At 43.3% G+C, this 18,699-nt stretch overlaps 1 protein-coding gene across 2 annotated transcripts in view; it reads right to left on the bottom strand.

The window, feature by feature from the left end:
* The window catches only part of PRR16 (proline rich 16), a 243,865-nt gene extending 227,011 nt beyond the window's left edge, over window positions 1-16,854 (bottom strand). For both annotated transcript variants that reach the window (XM_050945949.1, XM_050945950.1), the window contains exon 1: window positions 16,503-16,854. In XM_050945949.1, coding sequence (XP_050801906.1) covers window positions 16,503-16,661 — 159 coding nt within the window. In that variant the 5' untranslated portion in view covers window positions 16,662-16,854. The remainder of the gene's footprint in view (window positions 1-16,502) is intronic.
* Window positions 16,855-18,699: the final 1,845 nt, after the last annotated feature.

The raw sequence follows: 18,699 nt of genomic DNA, 5'->3' as shown, positions 1-18,699 counted from the left end.
GACCCCCCTTTCAGGTAGTTAAAAGCAGCTATCAAATCCCCCCTCATTCTTCTCTTCTGCAGACTAAACAATCCCAGTTCCCTCAGCCTCTCCTCATAGGTCATGTGCTCCAGCCCCCTAATCATTTTTGTTGCCCTCCACTGCACTCTTTTCAGTTTTTCCGCATCCTTCTTGTAGTGTGGGGCCCAAAACTGCACACACTACTCCAGATGAGGCCTCACCAGTGTTGGACAGAGGGCAATGATCACGTCTTTCAATCTGCTGGCAATGCCCCTACTCATACAGCCTAAAATGCCCTTAGCCTTCTTGGCAACAAGGGCACACTGTTGGCTCATATCCAGCCTCTCATCCACTGTAACCCCTAGGTCCTTTTCTGCAGAACTGCTTCCTAGCCATTCGGTCCCTAGTTTGTAACACTGAATGGGATTCTTCTGTCCTAAGTGGAGGACTCTGCACTTGTCCTTATTGAACCTCATCAGGTTTCTTTTGGCCCAGTCCTCTAATTTGTCTAGGTCCCTCTGTATCCTATCCCTACCCTCCAGCGTATCTACCACTTCTCCCAGTTTAGTGTCATCTGCAAACTTGCTGAGAGTGCAGTACACGCCATCCTCCAGATCATTAATGAAGATACTGAACAAAACCGGCCCCAGGATCGATCCTTGGGCACTCTGTTTGAAACCGGCTGCCAACTAGACATGGAGCCGTTGATCAGTACCTGTTCAGCCCGATGATCTAGTCAGCTTTCTATCCACCTTATAGTCCATTCATCCAGCCCATACTTCTTTAACTTGCCACCAAGAATACTGTGGGAGACCATATCAAAAACTTTGCTGAAGTCAAGGAATAACTCATCCACTGCTTTCCCCTCAACCACAGACCCAGTTTTCTCCTCAAAGAAAGCAATTAGGTTAGTCAGGCATGACTTGCCCTTGGTGAATCCATGCGGACTGTTCCTGATCACTTTCCTCTCCTCTAAGTGCTTCAGAATTGATTCCTTGAGGACTTGCTCCATGATTTTTCCAGGGACTGAGGTGAGGCTGACTGGCCTGTAGTTCCCTGGTTCCTCCTTCTTCCCTTTTTTAAAGATGGGCACTACAATAGCCTTTTTCCAGTCATCCGGAACCTCCCTCAATCGCCATGAGTTTTCAAAGATAATGGCCAATCACATCTGCCAACTTCTTTAGCACTCTCGGATGCAGCGCATCCGGCTCCATGGGCTTGTGTTCGTCCAATTTTTCTAAATAGTCCCGAACCACTTCTTTCTCCACAGAGGGCTGGTCACCTTCTCCCCATACTGTGCTGCCCAGTGCAGTAGTCTGGGAGCTGATCTTGTTTGTGACAACAGAGGCAAAAAAATCATTGAGTACATTAGCCTTTTCCACAACCTCTGTCACTAGGTTGCCTCGCCTCCCTCATTCAGTAAGGGGCCTACACTTTACTTGATTTTCCTTGACTTTCTTCTTGTTGCTAACATACCTGAAGAAACTCTTCTTGTTACTCTTAACATCTCTTGCTGGTTGCAATTCCAAGTGTGATTTGGCCTTCCTGATTTCACTCCTGCATGCCTGAGCAATATTTTTATACTCCTCCCTGATCATTTGTCTAATTTTCCACTTCTTGTAAGCTTCTTTTTTGCGTATAACAAAGGTGGAATACCAGAACTCCTGCACACTAAGCATTGTCTGTAACAGCCTAATATACAGAAAAGGCAACTGTATTAGACTGTTTTCAGTGGCTAATAGATTCAAACCTAGGCATTGATGGTCAATTTTTGGTGTGATGATCAAGGCAGGGCATGGATTTACTACGAGCAACCAATTTCACGTGAATGAAGTGACCAAAATGGCTAGTATTGTTTAAGAACACAGGGCTAGCTCCTCTGCTGCTATAAACTGACACAGTTGTGATATCATTATGTCACTTTATATCAGCTAAAGATCTGGCCCATGCAATTTACAAATAAGCAAAAGTCATCCAAGACATCATTTCTGCCCTTTTTTTAAAATTTATTTTACTTCAGTTGATTTCATTTCGGTTGATTTCATTTCATCATCTCCCTCAACTCAATTCAGAGACAAGTCTGTGTGTCTCTTAAACTCAGTTCCTGGATCACCTTCGTTATGGTATGTTCAATACTTTTATTAACATTTGCATGACTTCATTCTTTACACCTAGTTCTCTGCTCTCATTTTTAAAGTAAAAAACCTCTGTAAACAGGTTCCATACAAAAAAATGCTTTTCAACAATAAAATATGTAAAAAGAGTAAACTAGGCTAACACAAACTAGTTTTTTTCTTGCTGGTGCAGTGAGCTGCCTCTGGTCATCACTAACTCCCATTTCATGAGAGCCTAACACATAAGTTGTATTGGTTTGGTTTTGGTGTCCTATAAAAACCTTCCTCCCTGGCCGATGGCCAGGTGGCAGCAATCAACACTTCATACGGTATTCCAGGTGAATTTTATCAATACCTAAGAAGCCTTCTCCATTGCAAGACTCTGATTCTATGATTCGCAGTAACTTACATCATCACTTCTTGTGTGTAATTTACCCATCTGGAACTACTACATAGAATCTGATCTGCAGCAATGCACTGGCCTGATAGCAAGGTCACATCCCTATTCAGAGCCACTGCATAAGGCAACCACCAGGCCTTGTACGAGTATCCAGGTGTCTATGCAAAGTTGTCTGGTTAAGTTGGGTTGGTGTCAAATTCTCAGAAAAGGGATCCTACCCCAACTCCAAACATTTCTGGAAGGGGCAATGTGAGGGGGGCCATCACCCATCCCCATTAATTTTTACCTCCACTGAGGGAAATCTAATCCATGCTGCCAGTTCAAGCTGCCACAGTTGAAATTATGTGAACTATAGATGCATCAATTGTACCATGTGCCTAAACCACCTCTTCAAAGCTCAAAGGTTTATTCTCTGCTGATTACCTGTTACAGAAGGCCAAGATCAATGGCCCGAGCCAGAGAAACAACGGATCTGCCCAACCTTCTTTCTGGATATGGATCTGGATCTAAGATGGAAACGAACTTATAACCATGGGGAAACCCAGCTGTGGATTCTGAAGGACTGAAACCTACCAGAACACTAGGTTGGAGATGGGAGTGACTTCTAGTAAACTATTTAGCATATGTTTAGGTTCTTTTATTGTTTTAATATGTTTTCTCTGTAAGGCTATTATAAGAATAAATGTGCTTTCTTACAAAGAGCTGTGTAGTAACTTATAACTGCAGACAATACACAAGCGAAAGCCTTTGGAGAGAAAGCAAAGCACAGGCATGGACCTGTTGGGGCAGTCTGGCTTGCTGGGGATATCACAGTGAAAATCTCTTCAGAGAGCAAAAGAGATTAAATTTTGGCACTGCAAAACTATCCTCTATGCCTAGCATCCTGCCTCAGATCACACATACAGCAGTACCAGAAGAGTTCATCTACACCAATTATAAACACACATTTCTTGCAGACTGTATGATCATCACCAACAGTGCCCACAGAAAATAAAAGCATTTGGTTGAAAGCTAACCACCACCATTTATTAAAAGCAGCAGCATCATAGTCTTTGGATGAAGAATGGAGTGAATTTTAAATAATATTTTTGGATGCTGAATTGGAAAGCCTGGAAAATAATATTAGTTTAACCTCATATGAACTCTAAGAGAAAAAGCTTTCATCTTATAATGATCACACACACACACACACCTCCATACTCTGCCACCATGCCAGTCTGTTACTACTAAATTGGGAAAGAGAAGGAAACATCACATTACTAAAGTTAACTTCATAGAAGTACCTCAGCACAAATACCATCTGTGCATTGAATTTTTTATTCAGCTTTAAGAGCACAGAGACTAATACTTTAAAATATGTACGTATCAAATTGTGAACTGACAAAAAAAACAAAAAAAAGGTTTGACAACCGTTGGTACTGTAGTCCAGATTAAGCAGGAATACTGGAGTGAATTTGAGGAGGGGTGGGAATGAAGAGAAAAGAAAGCAGAGAGAAAAGAAAAGCTGTTTCCAGAATTGGGAGTGTTAATACGAGTCAATAAAAACTGAATAACTCAAAGTTAAGGCTTTTATCTCTCTGTGTTCAAGGGAGTTCTGCAGAGGTTGGAATGTGATGGACAAAACTAATCAGGACAGTTCACAACGTTCATTTAAGTAACTGCATCTCATTGTGTTTGTCATGACAATTTAATTTGGAGGGGGAAAAGCACATACCAGTGCTAAAGAGAAGCCCATGTTATGCACTGTATTAGGGACAGGAAATCTCACTTTCAAACCCACTATGTACTATTGGGTTTGAAATTAGTAACTGTTTATTATTGTGATTTTAATGCCAAAATTTTGAAGCTTGTTTTGGTAAGATAAATGTTTATTGGGAATGTTAATGTTCATAATATACCATTATGGCTGAATATGTAATAGATTTGATTTAATAACAAAAGTACTTGTGCCAATTTTGTTTTCAGTAATTAGTGTCTTCAATTTATTTTAGCTAGCCTATTACTTTCTCATTAGAAATACTCTATGTGCTTATTTAATGTTCTCTAAACAGTCATGGAACTATTTTTTAAAAGCCATTTAGTTCTCGTCTTAAGTTTCAACAAAATATATGAAAGAACGCATAAAATGGAAACAAGCACTTCAAAAATTACAGTATGCAAAAAAGAGTCAATCATTTTTGTTTTGCTTAATATTGGAGTTAGAAAAGATGCTAGACCTGATTCTCTATCCCTTTACATAAATAAAGATAGTGGAGTTGCACTTCGACGGAGACAGTGTAAAGGAACTGAGAATCAGCTCCACGTTGTTCATTTGCTAATGTTTTCATATCTATTTTTTACTTTAATTCCCTTTGGAGAAGCATTACATGAACTTTCTATTTTAGTGCAATGATATTGGCAATGATGACTAAAATTTTATAATCTACTGAACGATCATAGTTTAGAAAACAAATATAATCTTCTAGGCATTTGGTCAAACCTTCTATAATTCAGTTCATGACCCACAAACTTTGGATCACTGGTTCCCAGTAATAAATATAAGGATAGATTCAGATACCCTTTACACCCACTGAGTAGTACCTTACTCCGCTAACTTCAGAAGATAACTTGTCATATAAAGTGGAACTCAACATGAATTAAGGGTAACTTAATTTGGCCCTTAGCTTTTCATATGCATCACGGAAAAGGGCATAATTCCTTTCTGAGTATATCGCATGAGGGAGAAGAAAGAAAAACCAAAAGTGATTCAAGATTGACCTAATGCAGAAGTTCCCAAGAAAGGCTTAAATAAAAACAATGTTTTAAAATTACAAGCATTCTTCTGATTACTGAGCAAACTTAATCTGCAATGAGTTCTGGAAATGATTCAACCTTCAGTGCTGTCAAACTCCATTATGCACTGTGGCACATGTTGCGAGAAACAATGGATGAGTGTGTTAACCTTTAAACACATATGAACATTCTATTATCTATGGAGAAGAGAGGACTGACAATACTCTTTTTGTCTGGAGGAGATTGCTGCTAACTATTCCAGTTCATTTTAGTTTAATAATATTAAACCAAAAATGAAACACCAATGGACTCAAGCCTCCTCCGCAATGGACATAAAGTGCAGCAGAATTGCTACTCTTTTGGGCAGGGGCGGCTGCAGGCACCAGCATGCCAAGCGCATGCTTGGGGTGGCAAGCCATTGGGGCCGTTCTGCTGGTCGCCGCGAGGGCGGCAGGCAGGCTGCTTTCGGCGGCTTGCCTGCGGAGGGTCCGCTGGTCCCGCGGCTTCGGCTTTCCGAAGCCGCGGGACCAGCGGGCCCTCCGCAGGCATGCCGCCGAAGGCAGCCTGCCTGCCATGCTTGGGGCGGCAAAATGCCTAGAGCCATCCCTGGTTTTGGGGGCTGTGAGAAGGGACTGAGCAGACGTCATGCTTAAAGCAAGCTCTTCAATAGTTCTCACAGTGAGATCATGATAGGAGAGGACATTGTGAATGGCATGCATGGATAGCAAGAGAGCCAATGACTTATAACCAAACAAGAGACTGGTCACAAGCCATGTGGGAAGGGGGCACTGGCTGCAGCCTTTCATCACAGAGCCTATGAGCTAATGTAGCAATGGCTTAGCTATACAGGCAACATGCACCTTTCCTCAGGATTAGCATGAAAAGACTGCTTCCTCCCTATACCACTTCTGTTTTTCCCCTTGTACTAAGGGGATCTTCATAAATCAGGCTTTGCACAACGAACCACAACTTCACCCAATATTTGCAAGTCTGAGTTATTTCCAAGATATCTGCAAACTTCTAGAATAAAAACCATTTAATTATCTTTTTCATTGCAGGAACTGACAGTTCCAAATGTTATAAAAAAGGTGAAATAGCAAAAGGTTCCCATGAATGTCTGTATAATGAGAAAATTAGATTACAGGGTACTATGAGATGAATATTATATTTGTAAAGAAATACATATTTATATGACAATTTAAACTGTGATAGCTACATATGGCTATGGCTACCCAAGCAGCATCTGTAAAATATACCTTCCAACTATGCTAGGCCAGGAAATTATGCTCCATCTTGTCAGATGAGGACTTGGCCACAATCACTTATGCAACTCCAGTCTCAATAATTACAGTGCACTGAAAATGCTCCAGCTGGTGCAGGATATGGCAGCCCACTGACTAACCAAAACAAGGTGTCAAAAGCACATCACTCTGGTGCTTTGTATACTAGCAATCCATCAAATACTACATTAAAATTTAAGTCTGGGCCTTAATCTACACCACCTTCAACAAGTGGGGCCCAGGTTCTCTCCGGGACTCTTTCTCCCTGAAAGATTAAACCCAACCACATTAGCTGTTTTCCACAGGATCTATCAAAAGATAGACTACAAGAGTTAACAATAATCATGAGACAGGACAATGTGCAAAACCCAGATCTTCAACCCAGCTTTCCCACACAATAACAATGATCACCATTTTTAATAATCTCTACCAGGGCCGGCTCTAACTTTTTTGCAGCCCCAAGCAAAAAAGAAGAGCGCCGCCCTGCCTTACCCCCACCCCCCGCAAGCACCGCGCCGATGAAACTCCTCCAGCGCCGATGAAACCCCCACCCCCCGAGCACCATGCCACCCAAAGCCCCGCTCCGTCCGAGCGCCGCACAAGCCCCCATCCTCCGAGCGCCATGCCACCCAAAGCCCCGCCCGAGCGCCGCGCAAGCCCCCATCCTCCCAGCGCCATGCCGCCTGAAGCCCCGCCCCCCACCGAGCACCGTGCCACCAAAACAAAAAATATCCCTCCAACGATGTCCTGACGACCCCCTCCCTCCCCCAAAAAAAAACACCCGAGTGCTGCCCTACCCCAAGGTGCTGCCCCAAGCACATGCTTGGTCGGCTGGTGCCTGGAGCCAGCCCTGATCTCTAGGCATGTGAAAAAAGGAAGCTTCAACAAGGTGCATGTTACTTTACTTGTGAAATGTAACACAATTCTGATACTCTTGTGAAGAGTAGGTATAATGCCTAGATTAGACAAAATTCATAACTAAAAAAAACGTGTTTACGTTTCACCATTTATGCTTCTTATTGGCTTTCTGCACTTCATTTTGCTGAGAAAGGGAAACTAGTCTGGTTAGTTTCATCTTTTTTAAGTCAGTTCCACTTTCTGGTTCTACCGAATTGCCTCAGCGTTACTATGTTTGATTTTCAAGGATTTTCAGGTTTCGTTTTGCTTTTAATTTAATTTTAATTTAATGAAAATCTCTCAATTCAAGTTACATGCTTTGAAACCCCTTAATTAACTTTTAATTTTTATTATAATAACTGAATGAGAAAGAACAGGAGTGTTAGATTTTACATAGTGCATTTTGTCATTATGTTTAACAAAATTATGTTTAACAAAATTGCTGTTCACTAACTTTTTGATAGGCTTATGAAACCTTCTTCCATTAAGATAGTTGTGCCCAAAGCTGAGGAGACTGGCAAAAACTTCTGAGACAACTTCCAGGACAGTTCTCAGCCCACCCACCCAGATTTTGTGTCGCCCCAGTTTCTTAATCAAAATATTGTGCAGTACCAAGTGAAGGATGTGTGTGTATACACACACACACATACACATGCATTTTAATATGGCTAAGTGTAAACGTATACATCTAGGACCAAAGAACATAGGCCATATTTACAGAATGGGAGACTGTATCCTGGAAAGTAGCACTCTGAAAAGGACTTCAAGGTCATGGCAGATAATCAACTGAATATGAGGTCTCAGTGCAATGCTGTGGCCAAAACGGTTAATGCAAACCTTGAATGTATAAACAGGGGAATCTTGAGTAGGAGTAGGGAAGTTATATTATCTCGGTATTTGGCACTGGTACATATACTATTGGAATATTACGTTGAGTTCAGATGTCCACAATTTAAGAATGATGTTGATAAACTGAAGAATGATTAAAGGATTGGAACATATGCCTTACACTGATAGACTCCAGGAGCTCAATTTCTTTAGCTCATGAAAAAGAAGGTTAAGGACTGACTTGTTCATAGTCTAAAAGTACATCCAAATAGAAATTTGATAACAGAGGGCTATGACAAGATCCACAACCATTGGAAGTTGAACCTAAACAAATTAAGACTAGAATTTTTTAAGAGTGAGGATAACTAGCCACTGACTCAATTTACCAAGGTTTCATGGGGCATTCTCCATCACCGGAAATTTTTAAATCAAGATTCTATTTTTTTTTTAAAAGATAGGTTCTAGTTCATATAGGAATTAGTTCAAGGAAGTCATATGGCCTGTGTTACACAGGAGATCTGACTTGATCATAATGGTCTCTTCTCACCTTATAATCTATGCACCTATAAATATTCATATACACAGACGTACATACTAAACAGCAATAACTTTCTGAAATCTTAAAAATGTATCTGAGTTTAGAACCCAATCTTTCTCCCACTGAAATCACTGGCAAAACTTCCAAGAACAGATTCATGCTTTTGCTATACTACAGTTTGTTTTCTGATCACTGTTAGAAGCATCTAGGTTGCATGAAGCTCATAAAAGCATACATTTTAATACTTATTCTAACCGTGGTACTATTTTTACCACCAAATTTATATATGCATTCTATTTAGTTCATGGTTGTACAATAATATATTATACTTTCAAGTAATTTTGTATTTCACAAGCAGAATGAATGTAGCTGAAAACAAAATTTAGCTAACAAATTTGACAGTATACTTCCTTCTGTCAAGTCACATGATGTTAATAAATAGTGTTGTATGCATATATTGGTTCTTTCTATTAACTGTATATTGTACAAGAATGAAAGGAGTTGCTAACTTATGGCAACCTGATTCCAGTCAGATGCAAAGCAATTTCACCCAGCATCACATTAGCATTTAATGTGCCCCTGATAATCCTAAACTAAGCATCAGAGGTTCAGGACCACATATGAACTTTGTAGCTATTTACTGAACATCTGTAAGAAGTTTACTTTAATAATACTTTTGTAACATTTTAAATGTATAAATACTTTATATACTCTTAGCTATGAAAGGAGTAAGAAAACTATGATTCAGTTAACTATTTATGGCCCTTTTTGGTACTGCTGAACAGATCACAAGTGAAGAATCTGTGCAGTGCTTCAGATACATAGTGAATCATACTCTGCACTCATTACAAAAGTGAAGGCAAAGATTGCAGCTACATATCTCATCAAGGAAATGGGATGAGGAAATCTGAGGGAGAAGTGTACTCCTGGCAAGAATGGCAAATCTTGGAGCATATAATCCAGATGTGTAAACCACCAGTCACAAGACATCTTGGCATTGATGCCTACACAAAACACTATTCCTGGTCACACCAGTGCAACACACATGAAGGCTTCAGTCTAAGGAACACACAGTGCTGTATGTCAGTCTTCCACTCCATCAATCAGACCTGGATATATGGGCTACTCTACAGTGCTGCACTCAGAGCATATCTACCAATAATATATTAACAGTGGGGGAGGGCTGAGGATTAAGGAACCCTTCTCTCCAAATCCTGTTGTAGCATGTGCATCTGACCATGCCTGAACTATGACCTCTGTATGCTGGAATGTCATTCCATAACACAGTGAGGGCGTCGCTGCCTACACATCAGGGATTTGGATGCACGATACAATTAGAGAGATAACAATCATTCTTCCATTCCTCCTAGAGGGGGAGTCTCTGTAAATAGTCTGCTGCTGCACATAGCTTGTTATTTCAGGATCAGACCTGAAATACTGTATCTTCTCTTAGCTAGAGTACCAGCTGTGCACAATAGTCTTGAGTGAAGAAACTGAGACTATTGGGAGTAGAGCTATGATATGTCTGTGCACATCTATCCTAAAGATGGTGAATACAGAATATTCAACATAAACATGTTTATTTCACCCACAAGAACTGCACACTGACCCTATCATAGGAGAAAGAGCAGCCACCTCAGTAACGGATCGGGCCATTTGTTTTAGCTATTAACTTTACCATCGCCTGGAGCACATTATTGGTTGCTCAGTTCACTCCTGAGTTTCCTATCTCATAACTTCACTGAAATTTAACATTGTAGAAAGGGGTGGAAATGATTATTTATCCTTTTTTTAGTTATCCAAAACACAGAGCTCTTTGGGAGGGCTCAGAATGGGGGAGGTAGAACTGGGGTAGCCAGGATTTCTTTTGATGCATGAATTAGGATTTTCCAAGATTTCAGGGGAATTTAGGGGGGAGGGTTGATTCAATCCTACAACCATAATTTTGATGAGAGTCAGTCAACTGAACAATATTCTACATTCCAAACTTAGGAACCACCATGTTCAAACCGTGGCCACTAAGACTTATGTTTCTTATGCGAGATACCACATCCATTTTGGATTGCACTGAACACTGGCAATGGCTACAACAGCTGCGTCCTTTTGATAAAAGGTTGAAGCACATCCATTCACCAATTAAAAGCTCTGCAAATATTTCACAAATTACTTTCAAGAATCTGTTTTGGTTGATGAGTTTTTCCATCTCTAAAAAAGTATTTACCAAATGATTCAATATTCGAGATTTCCCTAGTGCAATCAACACAGGAGGGGGGAGCCTTTCAAATAACAACAACACTATATTACAGATACAGGAGAAACCCCTTTTTCCCCACTGAACTCCCAGAGAATGCAGAATTTGGGCTACAACATGCATTCTATGTCCATCAACACCAAACAGAAAGGAAAAAATTCCTTAGAATTTTTAAATAAGAGGACAGAAATTCAGTTAGCTCTTATGGTTTCTTATAGTGCCATCACCTTAACATCTAAGTGCTTCACAGGTAAATAGGTAAATTCCATCTGCAGAACAAGAACCAGTGTTAAAAATGTTTCAAAAAAGACTCCGACATCCAGTATTCTGGATGGGCGAATTTTAAAATGAATGACATTAAGGCATACTCTTGTGGTGGTTAGTGAATATTCTGAAGGGGCCAAAAAAATTAAACAAACAGGAACCATACAGCTCAGTGTAAAGAGCATGTTCTTCCAATACAAGATACATGCTGCAATTAACACACATTCATAATAGTTTTTTCTTCTAGCAACAACACAAAGATGGCTGTTTCTAGTGAGTAAACTGCACCCATGGAAGGACTAGACATACATCAGCTGCAATGCAGAACTTGTCTCTCATACTATTCCATCCTAACAAGTCTCCCAGTCACTCCTTCACTCTCCTAAGTCTCTTGTGGCTGCCTTAACCTAAACTTACCAATAAATCATGATAAATTACATAAAGTTTAACATCTGAGCCACAACAACTCCATTACAACAGATGATGTAATTTTGTCTTCTGTTTCGAAAGGAATTTTAATATCTTCAAGACTTGTGTGTCTGGATTTCACTGAAATAAATTAAATTAAGCAAGGTTTTGCCTGTTTCTTAATACACTGGAGTATCTCTCTCAAATGTGCTCCTTACCCAGATAAACATGTAAAGCTGTCTCAAGCAGTTGGGCTCTCAAGATTTCATATGGAAGTATCTGAAGAGGTTGCAGAAGGCTAATAGGTCACATCAGATAGTTTTGGGCCTATTTTGGCCTATTTTTATGTTTAAAACTAACCTTTTCTAAAGAGAGAGAGAGAGAGAGAGAGAGAGAGAGAGCGAGAGAGAGAGAGAGAGAGAGAGAGAGAGAGAGAGATCAGCTGCAGACTGTTTAGTTCTGATTAAATACAGTACCATTATTCTATAAATGCAGAGTTATTTAGAAAGCAGTACTATTGGGCATTACTATCATTGTACTTGTTGCTACCTTGGAATGCTACAGAAGTCCTCCTCTTTCTCGGACCTTCAAGGCCATAGCTACTGAAGTGACCAGTAAGAAACATGTAGGGCAAAGAACAGATGGGAGAAAGTTAATTTAAGTGGAATACCACACAACCAAATGTAATTCTAGGGTACAGGAGTCATCATATCCACTCCCCATACCCAGGGCCGGTGCAACAATTTAGGCAAACTAGGCGGCCGCCTAGGGCACCTAGCAGTTGGGGGCACCTAAAAGTCCCCTCAGGCAAGGAGGTGGAGTGGAGGTCAGCTGGGGGGGGCGCGCAGGGAGGGCTACCCACAGTAATGGGGGGGGGACACACAGGGGAACAGCTCCCCGCCCCAGCTTACCTCCACTCTGCCTCCTCCGCTGAGCACACAGCCCAGCTCTAAGTCTCCTCCAATCAGCGCCGCAAGCCTGGGCTGGGAGGAGAATTAGAGCGAAGCCGGCGTGCTCAGTGGAGGAGGCAGAGCCGAGGTGAGCTGGGGCGGGCTCCCGAGGCAGGGTTAGCTTCCGCAGGGGGAGGTCTCCACAGGCAGGGTTGGCTGCCGTGGTGGCGAGGGGGAGAGGGGAGAAGTCTCCCCAGGCAGGGTTAGCTGCCGTGGGGGGGGGGGAGAGGGGGGAAGTCTCCCCAGGCAGGGTTAGCTGCCGGGGGGGGGGGGTAAGTGTCCCCAGGCAGGGTTAGCTGCTGTGGCGGGGAGGCGGGGGGGAGGGGGGAGTCTCCCCAGGCAGGGTTAGCTGCTGTGGCGGGGAGACCGGGGGGGGGAGGAGTCTCCCCAGGCAGGGTTAGCTGCCGTGGCAGGGAGGGAGGGAGGGGGGGAGTCTCAAAGGCAGGGTTAGCTGCCGTGGCGGGGGTAGGGGAGGGAAGCCTCCCCAGGCAGGGTTAGCTGCCATGGCGGGGGGGGGGGGGGAAGTCTCCCCAGGCAGGTTTAGCTGCCATGGGGGGACAGGGGAAGTCTCTCTGGGTGGGGTTAGTTGCCGTGGGGGGGACGGGCGGGAGAGGCGTTAGCTGTCATGGTGGGGGAGGTATCTGCTGCGGGGGGCTCCCCGGGTGGGGGGCTGAGTTAGCTGCTGGGGGATGCAAGGTGGAAGTTTCGCCTAGGGTGCAAAACTTCCTTGCACCGGCCCTGCCCATACCCATTATTTTGAGAGAGTTCACTTCTGAAGCACTGAATCTTTCAGCTCACCAGTGCATTAACTATGCATGCAACTAACAGCTACCATTCAAAAAATTATATCATAAAGGATCCCAATCCTAAACATATGTTTGAGCCAGAAACAAACGAACGCTGTATTTGTCAATTTAGCAGCTGCAGATTTCCACAAAAGTATAAGAGAGATCTGACCTATCACAATATGGTGCATTTTTTCTTAAAAAAAATAATAAAAGCAAAAATAGAGTAGAGTAGAAGGCAAATTGTCAGACTGCCACACTCCTGAAAAAGAAATTCATCCTGGTACAGTACGAAGAGGAACATTAACCCCACAAGAAAAGGCACTATATAAAAGAGTCTAACTGTAGCACACATGCAGTAAAGATGGAGGATAGCCAAAACATTACCAAAAGAACATTGTGTATTTGATTTAGAATGCAAATAGAAAAAGGAAAGATTTGCCTTACAGTTTATAGTCCTGCCAAGTTCCACAATAAAATGTACTTGGTTTTAGTATTTATCATGCTTTGAAATAGTGAAAACTGTTTACTAATTCACAGTTAACATTTCACTGCCTATAAAACCAGCATTTTATGTCTGATAGTCTATATTTAATATACAATAATAACTGCCTGGAGTTTTATTTAATGCATGATGCTTCGAAGTCCTTCCAAACGCACAGCAATGTCTATACACAACCTATATAGAGACTCTGCAAAGCCAGACTCTTAATTTAGCATATATTCAGTTACTCCCTGTTCAGATAAAATACATTACAGGATTTGTTGAGAATTCTTGGGTGGATTTAGCCTGTACTATAAATGTAGCAGTCACATAGCAAATTTCCACAGACCTTTTCTCAAAATAGCTACAGGGCAAGATGTATTTAACTTTTATGAAACCAAAGTTTTAAGAGGATATTACAAATAATTTCATATGCAACACTTATCTGTTGGTATACTGTGGTACAATGATGGCTCTTTACAAAAAAGATACTTAAATTATTATTCACAGGTGTTGACTTAGCTTTTGAGCATTGATAAAGAATCAAGATATGCACACAGCTTTAAACTTACAGCCCAACAGTACTGGAATTTTAGAGTTTTGGTTTCACTTCTAACTGGGAAAAGACAGTCCAAACAAGCCATTCCCCCTCCCATCAGACAGAGGTAAACCCAGTTCTCTCTCACAGATGCAATCAGCCAGAACAGACATATCTGCTTAGATGAAACATGCCACAGTAAATGATGACACTTGACCTCCAACTACAGAGATCTTGTTTGCTTACAAGAGGAAACCCAGGAGTCTGGTTATATGTACAGAATGATTAACATTCATGGGGCAGAACACAGGGTAGGTTCTGAACAACATGTACTAGTGCAGCAACAGAAGCCAATTTATTCTAGCAACATTTTTAAATGTCTGCAAAGAACTGTTATTCAAATAAGAACCAGAAACATTTTTCTGTTTTTAAAACATCCACAAAGAATACAAAACTTAGAGAACAGGTAGCACATTAAGGGAAAATTACAGATATCTTCTAGAAAGAGTGAAAAATCTTGGATTGTGATTATTTTAATCATGCTCATATAGAGATTGCATCTGTTATTAGTGGATATATATTCTAAATGTTAACACACCACTGAATAAAAGACTGCCTCTGAAGGCAAAAGACTGTTGACTAAACTTGTTGAAAATATTGTTAAAATAGAAAACTAATGTTTGAGAGCAAAAAAAACACAGCCTAATACAAATGTCAAATAAAAGATTACAGGCAATGCACACAAACTTTGGACTTGAATTTCAATGCATAATCCAATCCAACCATCTGTCCATCAGTTGTGTAGCAAAATCAAGATTTGGGGCAAACTCCAAAAAGGACAGCCAAGTTACATTATTTTAGCTACAACATTTTGATATTTAAGAACATCTCTCTGGTAATTACATTCTGTCTGCAGATTAACCTACAGGAACTGACACTCGTCCCTGACGAGAGAAACATTACAATAGATTACCAGATATCTAAAAATCAACAGATATTTTGCCTGATGTACATCTCAATGATGGTGATACAAGTCTGAGAAGAAAAATGCAGACTTTATACATGTTAGCAGGATCGCTAGATACTCGTCCTTTCCCTTTCCCCAATAACTGGGAAAGCCTCCAGCAGATTTATAACCGAGGGAGCCCCCCACTCCCTGTCCCCATCTTCCAGCAGCCGGAGTAGCTAGAGTCAGGCAGCTCCGGGATGAATACAGGGTTACGACTGCGAAGTTAACGTTGGAGTAAGAGGAAACCTTTTCCCCCCTCCGTACAACCGCGGTGCAGAGAAGGCCACTTCCCCAAGGCAGGACCTGTAATAAGTTCAACAGTCCTCCCCCATCTCCTAAACATAGCATCCGCAACAGCCAGCCACAGCAACCACCACGCCGGGAGTCAGGGCGTAAGTGGCACATCAGCTCAGAGACGGACACAAGCCTCTCTCTCGCAGAGTAGTTAAAGGTAAATCTGAATCCCCAGGGATGGATAGCGGCGGGAGGGTCTGGAAATACCTACAGACCCCTTTGCTTTAAAGGGCTGGAGAGTCATAATACCCCATCCCTCCTCCCCTAGACACACAGAGAAAACCGGTGGGGCACGGTGATGGAGACCCCTGGACGCAAGTGCCTAAGAACCCCCTCTCAGTTGCTGCTGGGTGGCAAACCCCACTCCAGAAAGAGATCTCCCTTGCATTCACCATTCACAAAACCAACAGCGCCTTTTCCGCGCCTTCCCGTCTCCATCGCTCTCCAGAGAGCAACTGTCTAGGACCTACCGAGCCAGCCTCCACCACCGGGGGCTGCCTGGCTTTCTACACCCCCCGCGCAGAGACACTAGTTGATTTCTCCTTGGCAAAGCCAAAGTGTAACTAGCCTGCGCCCAGCCCCGCGCACTGCTCGCGGGGCGCTCTCTGGCTCCCAAAGAGTTGGCACGTCTGTCCGCCCTATCGGGAACGTGGGGCTGGCCCCACGCCCCTCCGGTGCAGCACCGCTCACCTCCTTGAGTTCCTTGGCCACGTCTTTCAGGTCCCCCAGGACTAATTCCAAATCCTCCACGATGATCTTGATCTGTTCCTTCACCTTGGCTTTGGAGGCTGCGGGCGGCCCCTCGGGTGGCGAGGAGGAGGCGGGGGTCCCCTTGGACTTGGCTGACATTCTTTGGGGGAGCGATGTGTGGGGAGGGGGTATGCAGGTCAGGAGAGCTGAGTAACCAGCGGCTGCCCGGCCGCGTCCCTCGGGCTCCCGGAGCTGCTATAGCCGCTGTCTTCCTCCCCACACATTTTGGGCTCAGGGCTGCGCCGCGCTCTGCTCTCCGCCGGGTGGCCGCACCGCGCTGCTGCCATCAACTCCCCGGGATCTGCACTGAGAGCGCCCGGGCTGCAGACGGGCGGACGCTGCGCCTGCGCCTGGCTCCCTCCCTCCCGTAGGCACACGCGCAAGCACAGGGCATGCTGCTCACTGATGGGAGAGAGCCGGGGTGGGGGGCAGCCGTGCGTGCGTTCCCCGCGGTGCCCACCCCGGCAGCCTACCGGGCTCTCCTCCGAGCTCGCGCCACGATCCCAGAGCACGCACTTCAGGACTGCTTGGCCCAGACTGGGGGGTAGGTTGGTGGAGAGGGACACGTTTGTTTGTTTTTTACATAAACTTTCCCCTTTTCTTCTCCTCTGTGCGAACTCTCTCTGAGAAAGGGATTTGTCCGATTCCTCCCCCCTACCCGGGGTCAAATGATTCCCTTTTATAAGGGCACTGGGGTAGAAGGTGTGAGTGCGTAAGAGACAGGAGAGGAGGAGGTAGCTACAACTCCTCCAGAGGAGGCGCTTCGTCTCTGCTTGGAGCGCAGCGTGCAGTGGAATGGTTGGATCACGATTGCAGGCGACCAGTCCGGCAGTGGTTATTTCGTCTCTTTCACGCTACCCAGCGGGAGCTTCTCTGCGTTAGTTCAGGGTCAGTTTTGGCCACCTCCCAGACACACAACAAAAAATATCCAGGAAAAGCGAAGCACTTTTACACACCGCCAGAGCCTGGCAAAACTCCCCGCAGACGATCGGGTCTGGTTCTGCTGCTCATAGAACATTAATTGTGGGCATGAAACCCCCATTCTCAGCCCTGTAGATGTCTTGTTCTGGCCCCAGTCTCTGCAGACCGATCTCATTTAAAAGGGAGAGATGTATAACACCTGTAACAATCGCACCTGACTTTCTTTTTCCTCCTAAAAGAAGCAAGGAGGCTGGAGATTTGCAAACACCACCAAATTGGCAGGAGAAACCTCGGTCTTTAGTCAGTGATCACAGATGAGGAACAATAAGCCCTTTTAACTCTAGAAACAAAATCTATGCAAGAGCAGCAAATGATGCATCTGAGGAAGTGGGTATTCACCCACGAAAGCTCATGCTCCAAAACGTCTGTTAGTCTATAAGATGCCACAGGATTCTTGGCTGCTTTTACAGATCCAGACTAACACGGCTACCCCTCTGATACTTAAAATCTATGCCTTTAGGCAGGTACTGGGGAAACGAAAATAGCTCTCGATTGCTTCAATGCAATAGGTACAATTAAGGGCAGGACTCTCTCCACCCGTTGCTGTTTGACTTCAGCATTTAATTTGCTGGGGCAGAGAGAGAGAGATTATCAGATATTCACCTCTAGTGGTTTTTCAACTTATTGCAAGAAGACGTCATGTCCAGGCACTGGAAATTGCATTACGAATTTTTATCTTCAACTTCAGCTGAAAACAGCCAGCAGAGGCAAACAGCCAAGCCCTGCAACGAAGATCGGCCTGGAGGGTTGCATCTAGTTTAGAAATCTTAAATGGTTCTGTTTCTGAGAGGATTTCTCGCAGTTTGCTATGTTTTAATTTAGCAGCAGGAAAGAAAAGGGAAAGAGCAAAGACATCACTCAGAGCTGCGTGTGTGCATAATATTTCAGATCTCACCGGATGTAGACAAGTGGGTGGTGAACAGTTCTGTGTCTAGAGTGGGTGTGGGGCTGGAATAAGGAATAGACACAGGCTGAATTGCAAACTCAGCTACCACTGCAGGAAAGCTAGTTGCCCTTATTCAGGAGGTAATGCCATTGGGAGTTTTGTCAATAGAAGAAATCACAGGCCTTGACTTAAAGGATTTATTAGTGTTGGGCAAATACTATTTTTAAAAAAGTGTTTTCCATAGGCATTCATTAGAATCTTAAAATAATT

This window comes from Gopherus flavomarginatus, chromosome 3 (assembly GCF_025201925.1).
Source record: "Gopherus flavomarginatus isolate rGopFla2 chromosome 3, rGopFla2.mat.asm, whole genome shotgun sequence".
Taxonomy (NCBI): Eukaryota; Metazoa; Chordata; order Testudines; family Testudinidae; genus Gopherus; species Gopherus flavomarginatus.
Note: the sequence above shows the minus strand (reverse complement) of the source record. Positions and strands in the feature narration are given on the sequence as shown.